Source organism: Eptesicus fuscus, chromosome 16, assembly GCF_027574615.1.
Source record: "Eptesicus fuscus isolate TK198812 chromosome 16, DD_ASM_mEF_20220401, whole genome shotgun sequence".
In the NCBI taxonomy this organism is placed as follows: Eukaryota; Metazoa; Chordata; class Mammalia; order Chiroptera; family Vespertilionidae; genus Eptesicus; species Eptesicus fuscus.
Genome location: NC_072488.1, coordinates 27,732,236 through 27,753,907, shown reverse-complemented (window position 1 = coordinate 27,753,907; position 21,672 = coordinate 27,732,236). Strand labels below are relative to the sequence as shown.

At 39.4% G+C, this 21,672-nt stretch overlaps 1 protein-coding gene across 19 annotated transcripts in view; it reads left to right on the top strand.

The window, feature by feature from the left end:
- The window catches only part of NRXN1 (neurexin 1), a 999,171-nt gene that overhangs the window by 500,120 nt on the left and 477,379 nt on the right, over nt 1–21,672 (top strand). For 17 of the 19 annotated variants that reach the window (XM_028139955.2, XM_028139954.2, XM_028139952.2 and 14 more), the window contains 2 exons: nt 14,986–15,159; nt 20,413–20,532. In XM_028139955.2, the coding sequence (XP_027995756.1) occupies nt 14,986–15,159; nt 20,413–20,532 (294 nt within the window). Of the gene's footprint in view, nt 1–14,985; nt 15,160–19,482; nt 19,510–20,412; nt 20,533–21,672 lie in introns of all 19 variants that reach the window. The other 2 variants (XM_028139934.2, XM_028139929.2) reach the window with 1 other exon arrangement.

The window sequence follows — 21,672 nt, the reverse complement described above, 5'->3', positions numbered from 1 at the left end:
GGGCTTACAGGCAGCACCTGGGACACAAAAGCCGGAGGCAGAAATCAGAGGCTCGCTGCAAATCATGAGAAACACGGGGAAGGGGAACACGAGGTGTTTATTTTTTGTGGAATTGGAAAGGATCAAACCAGGCTCCTCTAGATCTGGAAAGGCCAGAGGGGACTGACTGACTCTTGAGTAAGGTTATGGTTGTTGATTACAGATCCCAAAAGTAAGTTTCACTGTTATTTTCCGGCAGTTGTTACATTTAGATTGGCTTTGGTAGTAATACAACTGTCACCCCCTTTCACTGTGACTCGGAGGAAAACTAGCTTCTACCCCCTGAACCTGCACAATTCCTCCTGAGCCAGGGGGTTAACATTGAAATAGACTGGAAACTAGGTGGGCTTAGCCCCCCTGCTATAGACATGCTCCGAAGCCCATTTTGCCATCTTTACTCCTGTAGGAAAGCAGGTTTTTGATGGCACAGAGCTGCCGTTGGTTCACTGTTTTCACTGGAGGGTACTTCCAGTGCTACTGCAGGAGAACATTAGGTCAATCTGGCTTTCTTGTTAATGCCACATTCACGTGGTTTTCTAAGTCTGCTTTTAAAAAGGGCCCTATCTTGGTCTTTGAAATTAATGATTGTGTTTTGTCTTAAGAATGCATTGTAATAAAGACACAGGGCTAGACAGACTTGGCTGAAATACCATCTCTATTTTATGTGTCTTTAGGCAAGGGAGGTACACCACCATCATCTGCAGCATCTACCTTTACTAAGCATTAGCTAAGATGTACAGAGATCACCTCTTTCATTTTCATGACAGAGTGGTAGGATGGCTGTGCTTAGGTCCAGAATACAGATGATGAAACAAAAGTAAGGCTTAGGGAGGTTCAACGTCTCCCCTTTTAGGTACTGATGATAATATTAAATAGTACTAATACGTATTGTAACCATTTCTGAGGGCTTGTCACATCCCACACACTATTATAAGTAGTTTACACCTGGGATCTCAATTACATTCTCCCAAGGAGGCAAGAGCTCAGCCAGTGTGTTCTTGGAAGCTCAAGGGTTCATCACCAGGGCAGACTCATAAGGCCCACCTGCCCATAACAGCTGTTGGCGATGTTGTTATCCCCATAGCTACGCTGGCACAGGACAGCGGATCTGGTAGTCTCAGGATTTTTTGGAGGTTACTTATGAACATTCCTAGCCGAGCTCTACGATGTCCTTACTCCCCACTCCCACCCCACACACTGCTTACATCTCCCATCGCTGGTTTTTCCCTGGGAGTTCAGGGATTTTTAAAAAGCCTAGTACTAAAGTACTATCTCTACTTTTGGCATTTATACATTTAACATGAATGATTCCATCTATTTTTGAGAAACTTGATGGTCTGTGACATAATTATTGGTATACTTGCTGGGACACAAGTTTGAATCATGCAGTGATAGCCATATGCAGAGCTGCGTATCTTTATGAGAGAGATTGTCTTGTGGCCTGGCATCTGTCTTTGTTCTCTATTCAGAGTTACATGATAATGAACTACCTTCATTATTGTCATAATCATTATATTTAACTCAATGAGTAATGTTATTTATTGACTATCCATAGGTCAGACACCGAGTTAAGGGCTCAAATGTGATATTGTTAAAGTATGATGTTTGAATCTAATCAAGCTACAATATTTTTACCTCAAATCATCACTTTAAAATATGTTTTGTTGAGGTATTTGTATCATATACCAGTTTAAGGAAATGTTTGGGCTCATTTTTAGACAATTCTGTAGTTCTTTTACTTTATAAAACAACTGCAATTCAAAAAATTTTAAAAACTGTCCGATCTAAGCTACTAATTAATCAAAACTGAAATTTGGGGTGGGAGTCTGTTTGGGCCAGTCACAGGCAGGAACGGGCATTTCAGCTTTGTCCCTTCCTGTTGCAGTCTTCCCACAGTTTAGAGCAGTGATGGGCAACCTTTTGAGCTTGGTGTGTCAAACTTCGCAAAAAAACTGAGCATAACTTGGGTAGCGTGTCACTTTGAGGAAAAAAACTCAAGACTCGAGTCGCAAATGTTTCATCCCCAGCATGCTGCCACGTGTCATCAGAAATGGCTATGCGTGTCAGTGCTGACACACGTGTCATAGGTTCGCCATCACTGGTTTAGACATTAGACTAGATGACGTTCTCTTCAGACTCCTGGTCTGACAGATCCTCAAGTTCACTCTTCCTTTCCTGGTTCGCTCCTGGGTTCATCCAAGGTCCCTCTGCTGGGACCGCCTGTCCGTAAGCCTGGTGGAGTGGTTATGCCCTCTCTTCCTTCCAGCAGCCTCACTGCTGGGGTCTGCTCCACCCCAGGCAGGCCTGCCTGGCTTGCCCTCCTTGCACTCGGGGTCCACATCTGCCCATGAGCAATGCTCATACATTGTGTGTCTCACCAGCCCTGAGAGCCTTGGAAGTGCAGCCCATTCCCAGTGCTTTCATTTTTACTGTACTCTTCTGTGTAAACTTTCTTATATGTCAGGCGCTAGTCCTGTATCCCCCAACTGCAGGAAACAAAGCAGGTTTTCCAGGAGACCTGAGAGCCTTCTCACTAAGCTTGGGGCTAGCTTGTAATCTCACATTTATTGCATAGTAAGACCTACCTATGCCTAAAAACATTCTTAGACATCTTTCTTTCCAATTTTTGACCCCTTTTATTGTTGTTATGAAGATGATGTCCTTAATATAACTGAGGGGCTCAAGGTCTGAGAACCAGTATTTTATCATATCCTTTATAAATTTTTCATTTAGGTATCTAAGACTCTATCTCATATCTGTAGTGTTGGCACTTTGGTCAGAACTTCAATTCTGATTCTGTCACAAGTTGGTCTGTTAATCTTTACAATAATTAGATGAGTGAGCTATTAATGCTCATATATTATAGATGAGAAAATGGAGACTCAGAAAAGCTGAGTTGTCTACAAATAGAATTTGAACTCAAGTCTGTAGAAGCATTTAAATACTACTATATATATATTTGCCAACATATTTAGAAGGGGTTTCTTATGATTATCTAGAGTGAAAGATAGTATGTATTTTAATCTTAGGGAAAATGTCAGATAATAAAATGCATTTTCTCCTCCATATACAGAGTGGGGCAAAAGTAGGTTGACAGTTTTTCTTATGGAAAATAATACAATAATTAATAAATATTACTAGAATAAAATGTGTTTCATGTACTCACAACTGTAAAACTACTTTCTCCCCACCCTTGAAGTTCTTCAAACTTCTATATTGCTATGGTGTGTGGTGCTGAAAATTTCACTTTGGTAATTGCAGAAGAATTGGATATTTCTATTTTCATTTTCAACATGCTCCACCCTTCCCTATGCTTTGCACAGAGCCTGTACATTGATTCTATATCCTTAGCCCCCAAAGTCTTCCTCAAATACTACAGCCCCAAATTTTAATTGCTCAATGTCCTCAATATGTAGTTTATAGAACATGTACATTTATAGGTGCTTAAAACAGGCCCAGACAAGTATAGCACTTGGTGGAATGATTGAAGATTGGCCAATCAATCAATCAGTCATCAGCTTGTACCAGAGGACTATTTGCCAGTCCATTCAACTGCTGGAGCCCTCCATTTCCCTAGCCTTTAAGGAAAGTTGCCCACACCTCCCTGCCCTCTTTTTTGATCCCTGCTGTTAACTATTAGCTTTTCTCCTTAAGAATAATTTAAATAGTGGAAGAACAAAGTATTTGGAGACATGCCTAAGGGAAGAACACCATTCCAGAGGGGCCTCATGACCTCATTGAGAATATTCTATCCTTCAGGCACAGAAGGAATTCCTTCTTTGGAAAAAAAAAATACAGAAAAGTTTAAGTATTTAAGAAATAAGAATTTTCTTCAACTTAGTGAAGCTCATGATATTTTAGAAGTTTTCTGTCAATTCTGTAAAGTTTTTCTGTGCTTTGTACCTTACCGTTCTTTCAAGCTGTCCAGGAAACTGCTGAGGGCTTTGCCCTCTTATCCTATATATCTGAGCTGAGAGCAGGTGCCACTTTTATAACCTGCATTAAAGAGGCCATTATTATGGGGAAGAGCTGGTCTTTTATACTTTCCATATACACCACCAGGGCTTCCCCACCCAGAATAAACGTTCCTTTGTTTTGAAATAGAAAAATTAAATTTGGGAAAATAAAGAAAAAAGCCAAATAGTTATCTTGAGCTACTTAAAATCTCGGGGCAGATGAACAGGTTTGCATAGGTCTGCTTACTGGTCCCTTAGTTATAAGTCATTTTTAATTTCAGGAACAGTCATTTCTAAACTCCTCCGCCAATACTATTTCTGTCATTGAGATGGTTTTTGGTAAAAATAGGCAGTGCGGTGCCGTGGGAAAAGAGGTAGCCTGGGAGTGGGAAGCTGGCGTGGCAGTGTTTTCTCTCCTAGTTGTATTGCTTTGCACGGGCTACCTATCTTTCCAGAAAGATAGTGTGCTCACTTCCATGGTGAGGATCATGATAACTTCCTGCCTACTGTGAAGAGTTGGGATGAGGATTAAATGGAATGAAAAAAGGCAAAGCACCATTCAAACTTAGACACTGTGCATATGTAAGGTGTAACAGTACCTGAGAGCTCAAGAACCCCTGAGTTGCGTGCAGTCCCAGGGAGAGGATAATGAAACCTGAAATGGTGACAGTATTGTATGCTGCTAAAGGATGTTGGAGGCATCTAAACTGGCTGCCCCTTGCATAGGGAATAAAGGAAAACAAATAAAAATATTTGAACCCCTTTTAACCGAAAGGTAGATTTGCAAAGCCGTGAGATGAAGTTAGCTGGGCGTGGATTTATATGCCTGGACTCCTCGCCCATCTGCCACAGTGTCACTGTCATAGTGCATTTAAAAGAAGATGGATTGCTGCATACACCTCCACAGCAATTTTATTTCATTATTTCCCATTTAACATGCCCACCAGCTTTCCCTCACAGGATGTTGGCCAAACACACAAACAAAATCTGCCTTCATGTTGTGAGTTTTATAACCGTACTATTAAAAAAGGTCTTCTTTTGGGGCAATTTTATCTAAAATGTATCAGCTCCAAACAAATTTCAGAATATCAAAAGCATTTTTCTTTCCTGCCCAGAAACATAATGTCAATATTAACTCTCAAAGGCTCACTATAGGAAAACATTAAGGTCTGAACTCCAACTGATTGGAGTCCCCCCACCTGTTCACACACTGGTATTAGGTTGGGCAAAGGATGAATGTAGATGCCCTACTTATCTCTTCGTGGGAGGCAATGGAGAAGTAGCTGCCATATCTAAAAATCAAATTTGGGAGTCTTAAGAATTCTACCCCCTTGTCAGAATTTTGATACCTAATACAGCTATGGAAGCAAATTAACTTTTTCTTCATGAGATTACTAAAGATGGAGATGAGCCCCCACCCCCAGTTTTGTCCCAGGAATCTCTGTTATTTTGCTTGGACTTCTGCAAATGTTTATCACGGTTACCTTCCTCCATCAACCACGGTACTCCTAAACATTTCTACATTTTGTACTAGTGAAGCTCTACAAATTTCCTACTTGCCATTTAGAGTATACAGTGTGTAACCCAGTGTAAATTAAGCAAGAATTATCATAGTTGTAGAATACCTGGGCTTGGAATCAGACCCTGCCATCTTCTGGTATTATAGCCTTGAACCATAGTTCACCAGGTGAATACCAAATGAAACGCTACATGTGCCAGTGCTTGGTAAAGTTGAGAATACTATACCAATGTGTACTGTTGTAATAATAAAGCCAGAGCTGTCTTTTCTGGTTTTGACCAAGGCAGTTCTTGACACTGATTACCAAGAAGTCAAAGCAGGGGGGAGGCTCGCTCTCACTCATACAGGGCTCTATACATAGAAATTCAGCTACCTCAGTGACTTTTGTGTGAAATGTAAAGTCTTTTTAGCACAAATAATATGCTATTACTCTTGCGTGTGGGAGCCTGTAGGACCAGGAAGACTATGGTTGGCAAGGAACTAAAAGGTAGAGTCTTTTAACTGCAGAAGACTCATGAAGAGGTTCTCAGTTATCACATATTGATACCATTCACTACTTCTATCTTTGTCTGCCTCTTTCTACAAATAAATGCAATGTATTTGCATTTGTCATGAATTATCCTATCAGAATGGGAAAAAATGCCACTGCATTGAATTATCTTAAAGAACTGGATGATGTTCAAGAGAGGGGTCAGTAGAAATATTTCCCACAATTAACTTTATTATTTCTTGAGAGGAGGAAACCAGGGATCAATAAGAGTGGTGTAAACCATAAACACCTTCAGTATGCCCTTACTGTTTGAGTGATTAATTATTGCTTGCAACATGCTGATTTATCCCCTTATTCAATGAGAACAAGTAATCATTGAGTCCCTACTAATTGAAAATGAGAATATAGTGATGCTTAGCTCATAATTTTTTTTTAGGAATTTATAGAATAATGGGAAGATAAGACAGCCTCACAAAAAACTAGGAAATAGATGGTAATTGCCAGAAAAGAGGTTCAAACATTACATGGATTCAAAGGTCATACTTGCCTATGACTGGGGAAACAAATACATTAACAAGGAAGAATATCGGTGGAGTCCCCCAAACTGGATAAGGTTTTGAAATGGAAGATTGGAAGAGGAAAGGTGTTCATGATGGAAGTAATATGTACAGTAAAGAATGATGAAGCGACATGAACATGCAGTATTGGAAAAATACAGTTTGACTAAAGATTAGGGTATAGGGAGGGGATTGATGTTATCTTAACTCTGCCAGGCTAAAGTCATTGGAGAAAGATTGTTCAAAGTTTAGGGACAGTGACTGAAGGCTGAATAATTCAAAACCTTGAACACTGCTAACTTCAGGCTTTTAGAAGAGAGAGGAAGAAATCAGACACAGTGGGAAGACTGATAATGGTGTTGATGAGGAGGATGGATGAAGGCAGGGACGCCAGATCACAAGTTATTGGATGAAAGGTGTACAAGGGGAAAAGGAGACAAGTACTGGAAAAGGAAATGAAAATAGAAAAGAGGAATGTCAGAAGTATTGGCAATAGTTTGAATGGAAGCTCTGAGATACAGAATGAAGTTAAAAATAATTTTGAACTTTCCTTTTGGGTATTGGGGAGACTAGAAATGTGATTATTAAGAAACAGGGAAGTCTGGGCATAGTTCTCCAACAAGAGGAAAGATGATGGTTTGATTTTAGACTGAACTTAGAAAGCCCGACAAGCCTAAAAATGACTCACAGGCATCACCTACAGAAACAAACACAGGTAGTTTTAGGATTAAACCCTTACTGTACTGAGGAAGACGAAGGTATATTAAAGCTAGAGAATAAGTAATAAATCAAACTGGTCACCACCGAGCATCTCTTCATCAAAGAGTTTCGAACATTTACCTGACTTTTTCCATAGAGATCTATAAAGGACACAGCTCTTATATCTTAGAACAAAACATCTAGTTGCGTTGCCAGCTTTGACTTCAATATTGAACATTTCCTGTGCTTTGAACTCAGACGTGGTTTTGGATAGGGTTTGCTGTTCAATCCCATGTGTGGTTTGTTTTAAAAGTTTCTATTTATCTACTCATAGGCTCAATTGTATTAGAGAAATATTAATGACTCCCATGCTTTTGCTTTCAGTAATTTAATATCATTTACTTAAGCAATCATAGGAAATAGTGACTCCAACTTCCAGGGGAAAAAAAAAAGTGAATAAGTGATTGTTTGTTCTCTAGGGGTTATAGATGATTTTTCTCCTATCTAACAGGGCACACCTATCATAAAACAAGGTTTAAATTTTAAGTATTTGCCTCCCAAAGAAATGCTGTATTAAGGTATATGGTCAAGATCTGACCTGCAGGTGTTCATTTGTAGATATGCAATAAACGATTGACATTAAAGGCGATAGAAATTTGGGGGCAGAGTTTGATTTGTTCCCTGTGGTAAGGGGGTACACTTTTACTGCAGAATAGCTCTTAGAAACCATTCCAGCCTGTGTGTACTTATTCTATTAGCCAATCACAAGAATTGAGAGAAAAGTAAGAGTTCTCTCCAAATTTGCTGTCCAAAGTCCAGTGCTCACATATCAAAGCCTGCAGAATTGTACTTTCTCGGTCCAGCCAGAAGGAAAGGGAGGCAGTGTTTATTACTTACTTCAGCTTTTTTTTTTTTTTTCCAAGTGCCACTTACAAGAAATTACTGGAGCCTCACATCTCCCTGGAGTTTTAGTTACCCAAATCTACAAAGCAGCTGTCCTTTATAAATATGCTGTTTTTTAAATTGGAATGAAAGCGAGATGTTTAAGAGGCACCAAAAATCCATGTGAATAAACAGGAAAGCTGAGTCAAAGAACTAATTATACCCTGATACTTGCGTCCTGCTGCTGCAAGGTGGACCTCGGAGCCCTCGCTCTAATTGCCTATGCCCCCTGCTTTAGGAGAAGAGAAAACCTCTTTCACCACTTCATCTGCTTTTGGTTCATGGCTCCCAAGACATGCCTCACAGCCCCACCATCTTTTCCCTAAGCTCCCAGGTTACACTATCTCATGCCAATAGGGTATTCCTACTCAAATTCCAGGTGGTTAATGGTAAATTATAATTTCATCTCTTCTTTCCAAATTATTACTGCTTCACGTTCCCTTGTTTCCTAGCCTGCATGATTTCTATTTGGGGACTTACCTTTTTGTTGGTTGTTTAGCTTTAGTTTTTAAACCAGTAGTCATATGTATTTTATTGTGTTACAATTGCCCTTCTTTTGACTTGACTTATCCAACACTATTTACCAGGGCCCCTTTGAAAAATTCTCTCTTCTGCCCACGTCTGGCCTTTTATGCTCTTTTTTGAATGCTGTATTCATTTTATCTCCATGGTAAACCTGTGCTGGTTTCCATGCCTGCAACCTATATATATATGTCATTACAACATCATGTGTCCTATACTTCCTTCTGGTCTAAACTCTACCAGGAAGCTTCACCTCACAATCCAAGTCCATAGGCCCATTCAGCATGAACCTTTCACCCTGACCCTTGAGATTCATATGACTTTTGTGTCCCTTAATTTGTTTATATCAAACAAGAGGCCGGTGCACAAAATTTGTGCACGGGGGGTCGGGGAGGTATGTCCCTCAGCCCAGCCTGCACCCTCTCCAATCAGGGACCCCTCAAGGGATGTCTGACTGCCCGTTTAGGCCCCTCTCACAATCCAGGACTGCTGACTCCCAACCGCTTGCCTGTCTGCCTGCCTGTCTGCCTGATCACCCCCTAACCACTCCCCTGCCAACCTGATTGACGCTTAACTGCTCCCCTGCCAGCCTGATTGCCCCTAATTGCCCTCCCCTGCTGGTCTGGTTGCCCCCAACTGCCCTCCCCTGCAGGCCTGGTTCCCCCAACTGCCCTTTCCTGCAGGCCTGATCACTCCCAACTGCCCTCCCTTGCAGGCCTGGTCCCTCCCAACTGTCCTCTCCTGCCAGCCATCTTGTGGTGGCCATCTTGTGTCCACATGGGGGTGGCCATCTTTGACCACATGGGGGCAGCCATCTTGTGTCCACATGGGAGTGGCCATCTTGTGTGTTGGAGTGATGGTCAATTTGCATATTACCTCTTTATTATATAGGATTAGGAGATATTTATCAAGCAACTGTCCTGTTTATGTTACCAGGTTCAATGCTGGTAATATGGGCAGCTTAAGAGGTTCTGAATATGTCAGCAGAGCCTCTTGAGCTGCCCATAGTGTAGTATAAGACACAGTTCTAGGACACAAATGACTGAAAACTGTATCCAGTAAAATAAAACATGTAAACGTGACACCTTGATACTCCATTACACTAGAAATAAGGGCACTACCTGGACTCGCTCTTCTGTCTCAGCGCAATCAACATAGAATGAGATATACTATAGATGTATAGTCCTTACCAGACATGCCCACATTACCACATCAGTAGCAGTGATGGGCTGAGTGCATGCTATCCCACAGTGCTCACACACATTCTTTATAATCCTCACAGGTAGGCATTGTTAACCCATTTCACTGGTGAAGAATCTGACTCTTAAAGAAGTTACATAACAATGTGCCTACACTGATACAATGAGTAACTGGCAGAGCCAGGATTTGTAGCCATATGTAACTTAAAAGCTTGTACATTATTCCCTACTATTCATTACTGCCCAACTACTAGGGAATGGATACCTGTGATATTCACATACATATATATACACTTGTGCTAAAGATAAGGGTATTCTTGAGATTAAAAAAAAAACAACAAAAAATAGATGACAGATGTTTGAGATTATCTGGCTTTGTTTGTACATACTCTCTGCATCTTCTGTGAAAATTACCCAATTCCATTGTTGCTTTGTCAATTGCATACATGGTCTGCTTAAAGGGTCTGTATAAAAAGCACTCATAGCTTGAAGAAGGGGCAACATGATGGCTTCAAGTCTAGAGGAAACTGGCTTTTAGAGGATGTCCATCCTGGCTCTTCTTCACACAAGGGTCATTAAAAGGCATACCCTCCTTCCCATGCTCAGGATGTTACCTGGGAGATCCCATTAGTGCTAATGGGTCATTTTCTTGCTAGCTCACCAAGGATCAAAAGGAGAAGCTGCATCTTTGATGAAGTGCTAATGCTGCACAGGTCTCAGGCCACTTAAGGGTTTTCTTTGTTCTCTTCATATGGCAACCCAACAGGGGACCTTAGACCACTGTCTGCCATATGAAGAGTTTATAAGGACCGTGTTAAGTGGTGGTACTAAGTGCAGCTTCAGTAATGAAAATGATGCCCCTACTTACAACGCCAAACCCATCCACCTTGGTGTGTTTGAGGCTTGTATCCTGCACAGCTTGAATCGATCATTTCTGCTCTTTAATAGCACAAGGGAAAGCTTACTACTTTTCTTTAATACACTTTAAAAAGTTGTTCAGCAAATAAGTTTGCTAATAGAAAAAAATAGGATTGTGGCAGGAAGTGGGGAAAGGAAGTCGATGCATTTTAGAATTACTGCTCTCCCCATGTGTTGCCTTACCGTTCTTCTTTCTTCTTTTCTGTGACCTCAATATTTATTGAGTTCCCACTGTGCTATATAGCCTGGTACTAGGCACTGTGGAAGAATATAACACAAAGACACAGTCTTTCTCCTCCAGGAGGCTATCATCACAAAGGACAAGATTGTTTTTCAAATACTAGTGGCCCGGTGCACAAAATTCATGAACATTAAAAGGGAATTAATTAGAGGGAATATTTTAATATTACTATTTGCCCTTTCTCTATAATAGAGGTGTCAGAGATGAAAGAAAATTAGTAAAATGTATATGAAAATCTTCCTCCTATCAGAGTCTGGGGTGCGCCGTGGGACCCAGAGTCAAGTCCCTACCTGCGCGTACCTCAAAATCGCGCGAGACCCAGACCCAGACGGCCCCACCCCTGTCAAGCCCCGCCAAGTAGGGAATGCAGCCTCAGGTCCCCTGGCCTGGCACCGGGCATGGGGGGGGGCGCAGCCTGAGGTCCCCCGTCAAGCCCTGCCAGGTGGGCGGGGGGCACAGCCTCAGGTCCCCCACCCCAGCCCGGCACCATGCAGCCTCAGGTCTCTGCTGATCTCTCGTTACAGGAACCCCGCCTCCGCTGTGGGCGCAGCCATCTTGAGTTATGGGAACCCAACCTCCGCGGTGTGCACCGCCATCTTGTGATGGCATTATGGCATGAGGGTCAATTTGCATATTATCTCTTTATTTTATAGGATAGTGTTCCCTACCTAACTTTCAGTACTGAGTTCTATATCTGAAAGAGTGCCAAGAATTCTTTATTTAATACCCACTGTTCCTAATACTACATTTATTAAGTCTAGAGGAGAGCTGGAATTTCCTAACAATTTTAGTTTAATAAACTAGTGTAGGGAGCATTTTCCTGCCTTGACATTTGGCATGTAACAATATAACTCTCAGCCCACAATCTCAGATGTGCAAGAAATCTATCTCTATTTTTCTATAACTCACCTTGGTTTCTACATTGAGGTATGATTTGTTGAGTTAGTGAAAATATCATCTCAGGCAATTTTAGTTTTCTTATTTCCCTGGGATTGTGTCTAAATTAAGTGGGGTGAGGGATTTCCCAGGGTACCAATTTGGGGGATGTAGAGAGAGATTGCACAGGAGCTGCTCTTGGATATTCTGTATTCATAGCTCAGGTGCTCAATGAATTGTTACCTAGCACCTTCATTCTTGTATGCATAACCCCTTCAGGTCAGTCATTTTCTGCTTATTTTTTGTGCCACTCAGGGAATTGTTCTGTTGCTCCCCCACCACAGTAGACTATGGGAAGTTCTGTGAGTCTGCCTAAACTCTCAGCATGTCCAAATTTACCATGCAGCCATTTCTTCTCAAGGATCTCACTGTCGCTTCTGAGTTCTCTTGGGGAAATGCACACAGATCAATATCACCCCGTAAGCCTACCTGAGGTTTTAGCATCCCCCACGGCTCACCCTCAAATCAGAGCTCAATGTCTTCTTTTTGGCATTCACCAATGACTGAGCTCATATGTCTTCTCCTCCAACTTTCTCTCCCACTTGCCCACAGGAGAGGCAGGAAAGCTTTGCTCTTCTTATGTAATTGCCTGTATATTCTACTTTACTCCTCTACAAGTCTTGGCTTTTAAGACTCACATATAGAAAGATAATTTGTAACTTCAGTTTATGATTCATTTCTCTTCTCTGAGGCATCTAAAATACAATGGCTTGAAATTTGACAGAGGAAAGTCTAAGGAGAAAAAGGAAATGTGTAGAAAAAAAATCAAATTATTTCAAAAATAGTATTGCAGCTCAGACCAAGAACATGCCACCATTTAATATTAGTAGTGAACAGTCAATAGATGGTTATGTTCTTTAAGAGGTAGAGGAAAGTAAAAACAATCAGTACCTTCAGTGAAAATTATGCAAGATTAATGATATTTCAGTGTAATACTTAGAGCCTTAGTTAGCAGGTCAGGGACCTAAGTTCTCAGTTTTTATGGCTAAATGACTTTCAGCAAGCTCAGTGTACTCATCAATGTAATTCAAGAGTGTTATATCTGTGGATTGATTTTTGCCCTACCTACAAGCTAATAGGTTAGCTTATTACTGGTTCACAGATGCTGGCAGAATACATAAGGTTTCTGGGTCAGAGACCAAGTACCTTATTACTCATGACTAAACATACAGCATGTGTATCAGTTCTCCTTGGTCCCAAGTCCCATGAAGACAACACAGAGGGGTTCCAATAAGCATGAGTAGTGCAAGGGATTAGTGTTAAAATGGGGAAGAGGTATCAAGTGGCATGAAAGTTAGAATGGTTAATGCGAGAGAAAATTCAAATGACAAAAGTCAGAAGTAGCTAAAGAGAGTATATTTATCAGGACTTGTAGACAGGGGCAGTGTATTATGGAATTTGAGGGTCACCCTCCTTATGTTCTGCATTGATTAGGTGTTTAATGAACCAGAGTCCATTAATTACATCTACTCAATGCCATTTAGATATGGTGAATAATCTGTGATGGGAAAGGAAACAGAGTCTAACATAAATTGCAGTTTATTTTTTAGAGTAGTGGCCCATAAACCTAGACACATGAAGATGACAAAGTAGAGCAAAGTGCTGCATTAGAAACTGCAATAAAATTTGGGGGGCAATTGACAGCTTGTTAAAAGATCCCAGTGTAGCATAAAGAATTCAAAGTGGTATAACTTTAGCAAAAACAAAACAAAACTGAAAAAGGACAAAAAATTCAGGTATATCTAGACTATTGTGGGAGCAAATTAGCAAATAAAATAGATACAGGCAAGGATAATGGGCTTAAGCATAGTAGAAAAAGTAATTTTAGACCCTAGAGAGAATTTGTTGAACTTCTGATTAACTGAAGTTCAGTTGACTATTGACTGTCTATTACATATTTTCACTATGGTGGATACTTATATTTTCTCTCAGTTAATCCTCACATAACCCTCTGAGATAGGTTTTATTTCTATTTTAGAAATGAGACTAGTAATGATCAGAGAAACAAACAAAAAAAACCCGCAACAAAACAAAATGTTAAAGTTAGAGTTGGGAATAATGGGGCTCAGATTTCAATGTAGGAACATGGAACCGCTTGGCCCATGTTCCTCCCACTTGGCCACACGGTATGGCACTCAGTGCATTCTATTGGTTTGTGCTTTTAGGAAAATGCCTAGTTTTAAAATTACGTTGTTTTTATTAACTTAATGACAAGTAAACCTCACTACATTTTTTCCTGTCCCGTTGTATGTTTAAAGTCAAGGACAACAGGGTGAGGCTGGGTCCCGGGTGCGGGTGAGGCCATGCGCCCCTTAGTCCGGGTGAAGCCGTGCCTCTGGGTCCGGCCGAGACCAAACCAGAGGGAGTCGGACCTGCATTACCACCATTTGTCCACCATCCAGAGCTGAAAAGTCAGTGCCGACATGTACACATAAGGAACTGGTGGACATTGAAATTGGGTCTCAAAAGAACTGTTGGTCCAGAAAGAAACTCACTACAGACTGATTCATTTGCCTGTCAGCATTACTATTATTGCTCGTCTCACATTCAGTTCTTATAAGTATATTTCTAGTGACACATGATCTCGCTCAGCTAGGGGAAATGATGAACAACATAGACTGATGAACAAGAACAGACCCAGAAACAAGGAGGCATCGATCGGACTATCAGGCCTCCGAGGGAGGGTAGGGAAGGTGGGGGTAGTAGGGAGAGATCAACCAAAGGACTTGTGTGCATGCATACAAGCCTAACCAATGGTTAAGATCAACAGGGGGGTGGGGGCATCCATGGGGAGGGGTGTGGGATGGGAATGGGGGGATGAGGACAAATATGTGACACCTTAATCAATAAAGAAATTAAAAAATAAATAAAATACAGTTTGTCACATTAAAAAAAAAAAAACATAAAAAAGAAAAATAAAGTCAAGGACAAGTTCCTTTTGTGACCAAAACCTTGATCTTTCCACAGGTGACTTGTACGTAGGAGGAGTGGCGAGAGAAACATACAAATCCTTGCCGAAGCTCGTCCATGCCAAGGAGGGCTTTCAGGGCTGCCTGGCTTCGGTTGATCTGAATGGACGGCTCCCCGACCTCATCTCAGACGCCCTTTTCTGCCACGGACAAATCGAGAGAGGATGCGAAGGTGCTGGATTTTGTTACATCACACTCTAATAACTCCAATTCTACCTGTAAACGAGAACAAATCTCTCCAGCCAGCAAAACTCATTTCTGCCAACCCCCCACTTAGGGCTTAGAAATCCTTATTCATGTCTTTAACCTTGCAACCCATACATCTTAGTTTTTCTGGGCTGTTTGCAGGCCTACACTATGCCTGATGTCACACAGGAGCTATGTCCATGGTTCTTGTGATATTCGCTTCTTTGCATTCTTTAGCTTACGTAGTGTGTTAATCAGTTCTGCAATGCTTGATTTCTAACATTAAATAGACATCCCATTTTAGACTGGGAAAATATATTTATTCCAACAAGTGTTAATCAGTTTGAGCCTGTTGTTGGAAATATACATTCAATAGGATATAACAAGAGAATAAAGTTTAGATACCATTCTCAAATTACTTTTTGGGTTGTACCTACCCAGCAGCATGAGCATATATATTATCAGTTTGTTTTAGCAAAAATTGGTTTCTCCTATTACTCAAGACTAGTATTCCATACTTCAGAAATGTGTTCAAGTATTTTTCTGTTCTTTTGTGCTTTCTATCAGACTAAGATCTTTAGGAGTACTTTTTGATTGCTACTTCCATTTTAGATAATTTTCACTTCAACACCTCAGATTATTTGAGGCAATTCTCCCTCCATAAATGTACTTTAATCACATCATCTTGAATTTTGTGGTTCTGAATGTGTTGCTTCTACTCCTTTAATGTTGAACACAGTTTGGGCCATTTTGAAAACTTTAAATTCATAAGGAAATTTTTCATGGGAGAAGCAAAGAGAGAAATGTGAATTCCTATCCCTTGGGATATTATGAATCATTTCCTCTCAGCCCAAATAATGCCATTAGACTTAGCAACTACCTAAGTACATGGGAATTTTTTTAAAAAAATTTGAGAATATATTTTTTTTCTCTCGGCAACATATATTTCCCTGAAAAGTCAGGTGAAATTCAAACTGTATTTTAAGCCTGCTGGAAGGTAAGGCTATTTAATGGACGTCTCTGTCAAATTCATTTTTAATGCTATCACCAAATTTGTTTTCTTTCTTTCAAAGTTTGGAATAACATTCTGTAAAACAGAGGGAAACTTGTGTTTTCTCCTTTACCAGTTTAGCAAAGCAAACAAAGCTGTTAAGTGAATAGCTCCGTTCTAGTGAATAGATACAAGAATGTGAGATACAACTTGAATACCTGGATGTGGTCTAATTCGTGAGAATAAGTACATTAAAAAAAAAAAATACTACAAACTATTCTGGAAAAATTATTTTTTGAAAATACCAGTTGCTTGATAAGTGACATCTCACCTGTAAAAAAAATGGTGAGAGAAGACAGACAGACACATTCACAACTAAACACACACCAGATAGAAAACCACAAACACACATGATCCCCCACCACTGGCACATGGTATGAGAGGAAGATGTATTGAGAAAGAATATTAGCAGAAATCATATTTCATGTTATTTTCCAACATAATCTAGTGGGCAAGTTGGTTAAGGTGACTGAATTTTATATCCTCTTGGAAAACCATAAACTTCATTCAGTAGATGATAACAATGATTCCTTCCTTACCTTATATAGGATGCTTTAATATCGGAGGTTTAATAATTTTCACCCTCTTTTACCTCATTTTCTTTTTTTTTTTTCTTGGAATGTTACCTTACCCCTGCCTTTCTGCCTTGACATTTTCCTCATTTTTAAATTCCAACATTAATATTAACAACTTTTAATTTATGATTATTTCTATCCTATATGTTTTTAAGGAATCTCAGATGTACCTGCCTTAGGTGTAAATACATGCTTTTAGGATTTGTGATCATATTCTAAATACTCCATAAATTCTCTCTCTAGGTATTATTGTCTCAAGAATTTTGAGTCTAAATCACATTGGACTCACTTTTATATTAATAGAAATAGTATAAATTTGACATAACCAAATATCTTTTCAGTATTTTCCATCATTCCTACCCAAAAGGACCTAAAAATTGCTAAGTCCCTTTTATGTAAGAAGTTCTTGGACTTCCCTAAATATTCACTTGCTGCTTTTCATTTCTAACTAATCTTAGTTGGTAAGAGCTCATGTTGTTTATACCACATATTAGCTAGGGGAGGGAGCTTGCACATTTCTTGAGGATGAATCTTAATCCAACTTTAGCCAGTGTCAGAAATGCCCGTATAATTGTTAAAACCCAATTACTGGACACCACCCCCAGGGGTTCTGATTCAGTAGGTCTAGGGTGGGACCCAAGAATTTACTTTGATTACAAGGTCCTAAATGAAGCTGATGCTATTGGTCTGAGAACCACACTTTGAATTCTATTGCTTGAGATGGCATTGCCTTTCTTACATAAAAGGAAAGGTGGACTGGTAACCAGGCTCTGTTCAGCTCAGTATTGGGTCCAGTTAATTTTCATACATGAAGTTAGTGTTTTTTTAAGTTAGATATTCTTTGCATAGACTCCTAACGTTCAGTCCCAAAATGCATTTTTAAGTGACAGAAATAATTATTAAAGCTACCATTGAGCATGGGTGACATTAAGTTCACATATGCTATTTTATTTACTCAAAACTATATAAACTAGGTATTACAGACTTTTTTAGATAAGTAGGTCAAGCCTCAGAGATGGGAGGTGACCTTTCTGAGGTCACACGGCTAGTAAGTGGATGATGGAAGCTTCGAACCCAAGTTTACCTTCCTTAAAGCCCAGACATCTAACCACTTTTAGCTGTTGTCTCTTTGATTTCCAGAGATTGTAGTTTTACCTTCACTTTCCTTTCCTTTTCAGATATATCCTTATCTTCTAACCACTTAATACAAATGTCCTTGTTGGCTGGCTTCTAATTTTTGTGTGTGATAAAAATAAAGGGGCATGATATAACTAAAGGGAAAAATAAATTGCAGGCCAGATGCCTGCCAATGTTTAAATACTGTTCTAGAAAGTGAGTATTTTGAAAAATGTATCTTGTCAGGCATAGGCATGCATTCTCTTGTAATACTGGAATATAAAAAGACTGTTGTGATAATGAAAAAAAAAAGTAATAAAGCATGTCTTTATGCCCACATAAATTTTGGCAGGTACCCTGAGTTGCTGCTCCACCATATGAGGAGATTACTCTTTAGGGTTGCAGTTTTACCAGTTTTAAAGTTTAGCATCATTTTGTAACTGTATTTCTGATCATTATTGCAAAAATGAAAATCTGGCCCTTCATCAGGGTTTGCTCCTGCTCTTTTCTGCAAGGGAGAGCCTATCCCTTGATCAAACAGCCGCAGGGCTTGCACCACTCCTTGACCTGATGCTTATCCCAGGAAGGAATAGGCTAAGGACTATTGCTTTAAGAGTTTGTTCTTCTTTTTTTTAATCACTGTTTTTAGTCTCTACTACCATGAGGTAAAGATCACCAGGCCACTTACCTCTCACAGATTAGAAGAACAATAAAAACTAATACAGTGGTTCTTGGTTATTTGATGCAATAGCTGAGAAAAACTATTACATCTATTCAGTCTCCCAGACCTGTGAGATTATTTTAATTATTAATAACAACTGTTATTAATAGTAACTATTATTACTACTATGCCAAAAATTATTGTTATTATATAGTTAGTATTTACAATATTATGGTTGTGAAAATTCACGTAGGTTAGGCTAAATTTAATAACTTTCTATGAAGAATACCTTTAAGAAAACCATAATAGAAATCTGTTGTAAGGATCATGTTTAAATGGATATTTTACAAAAACATGAACTTATATAAAGGCTAATTTTAGATAATTCTCACTCACTAAAGCAGTTACCCCAATTACTGGTGTCTATTTTGACATTTTCATAAAAACTATATAATTGTGTTTACTACGGAATACTTTAAATTTTTATTCTACAGTTATTTAGTTGGCTAGTATTCCATTTTCAACCTTCCCTAAGTTAGTTCTTAGTATTGAGGTTCTACAATGCAGTCAGGTCACTTCGGTAATGTGCTCATATCTATCCAAGAGAGGAAAAACTACAGAAGCCCTTTTAACTTTCCTTCATTTCATGTCATCAGCTCAATTAATCTTTTTATATATGTACACACACACATATATAGGAAAATTCTAATGAATTGCCGCTTTCTTATTTTTGGCTTAAGATTTATGGCTGTTCGTATGAATTTATTTGCTTTACATAGCATTTCTCTCTCCCCTTTATAGCAGCATGCTTTCTGAATCTGAACGTTCTCCTGTGTTTGCCCCATTTCAGTATTGCTTACTAACATTTAATATATTTTGCTTTTTTTTTTTATTTTGCTGACAAAGTTGCATTGATGAAAGCTGACTTGCAAGGTAGATAGCCCTGTGTGTACAAAACAAGACTGAAACCCCATAATACAGAGTGGAAACCACCAAATAACATTTTTTTAAACATTTTTGCAGTAACTGTTGTTTGGGTTCAGATTTAATTTTTCTCCTTTTTTGCACATTGTGCAAGAAACCTCATTCTGTAGCATAGTTTGCATAAAGGCTTTCAGTCTTGACTATGTTTGTATAGTGGTTACCTTTAGTGCTTTTATCATCCTTCTTTTAGTTCTTTGTTTTTCAGTGTTCTAGTTCTGATTCTTTAGAAATAGAATAGCATTCTTTTCACTTGTATGTTAAAATGGGGCATGTCATTTATACAGAGTTATTCATTTAAATTTAATTGCATGAAATTGTCAAAGCATGTGAATTGATACTTGCCAACATACCTATCTGAAACACCCAACAATCATAACTTTATCCATAGTTTGTGCAGGGAAACTTCTAGAAGCCCTAGGACATTTTTGCATACCTCTCTTCAGTTACTTTGCCAATCTTCTCTCAATTTCATGAAGTTATAATCTCTATTTTTCATGGTGTCTCTATTCATTGGTGAAAAGTTAAGGAGATCCATGCATTTTTCTGAAATTCAAATGGGGATAGAGAATTATGGATGATGCCTAAATCATACTGGAAGCTTTGTGCTTGTTTTTACTATTTGTTGGTTTCATTTACTATTATAATGTATTTTTGTCCTGCACTTGAAACTTCAGAAAACATTCATATTACAGCTTCTCTGTTTCTAATTCAGGTGTGTGAACTAGAACTTTCAAAACTGCTTTGGTCATATACTTTGAGGTGTTGGCAACTACTATATGTGACCTAGCTCGTGTATTAAGCACTTTGGGATTTTTAAATAGGAAACCAAGTTTCTTTTGGATCGTGTTACAGGGCCCAGCACAACCTGCCAAGAGGACTCGTGTTCCAATCAAGGCGTGTGCCTGCAGCAGTGGGATGGCTTCAGCTGTGACTGCAGCATGACTTCCTTCAGTGGCCCGCTCTGCAATGACCGTAAGTACCCGTGCGCACGTGGACTGATACTCATCTTTGTGACAGTTTGATGTCCAGGCTCTCAAATGGGGACTCTTCATAGTGTCTGTAAGCTACACAGTCCTAAGCAGGTGAAGCAGTTGTTTCTACAGAAAAGAACTACTTAAATACTAAAGTATTAATCAAGGATGCTATAAGCTACCTGTCAGGCTGATGATGGTGATTCTTTGGTTTTCCACTGTTGTCCCTTGTTCTGAATTGCTAATGGTCACCTTGTTGAAAATAATGTTTTTATGTCCTATATGTGACAGTTCACCCTGGTTTTTTGGAAGAGACTTCATATTGCTTTATATAAAGTAATGTTTAATTTTGTAAGGTTACATCCTGAGGGCTGTAATTTTAGTAAATGGTGACAGTTCTCATTATGGTTTTCCCACTCTCTATTGTATTCAAGCCTATAGCTACCTTTTACTTTAAAAACGTGTTTAAATGTTGTCCTTGAAGTACTCTCCCTGATATTTTAGCCACTTGTGGGTTTCCCCCTTTCGTCTAACAATATAAGCATGACAAAGAAACACAGTGTTCACCTTGTATCGTGGAATATCTGGTAGTGTCTAAGCTGTGTGATTGCAGTGAGGATTTTAAGACTGAATTAACTGGGACAGAGAATGATGTTCTATTTCTAAGTGTTAAAATAGATCATGCTTTATAGCATTTCATCAAAACGATAAAAACATTTCCTACAAAACATTGCATTTCTGTACTGAAAATATTTGTGACAAAGCTTCCTGGTTGTAAAATAAGGTACCTGCTTTATGTTTGTAAATGCTACCATATTTAAGGAAAGCTCTAGGACCGTGGTCGGCAAACTGCGGCTCACGAGCCACATGCGGCTCTTTGGCCCCTTGAGTGTGGCTCTTCCACAAAATACCACGGCCTGGGCGAGTCTATTTTGAAGAAGTGGCGTTAGAAGAAGTTTAAGTTTAAAGAATTTGGCTCTCAAAAAAGAAATTTCAATCATTGTACTGTTGATATTTGGCTCTGTTGACTAATGAGTTTGCCGACCACTGAGCTAGGATGATGGGGTAGGCGAAGGCTGGGCTTGAGAATGGATTTAAGGAAAGACTATGTTCATTTTGACCTTTTTCTATTAGAGACTCT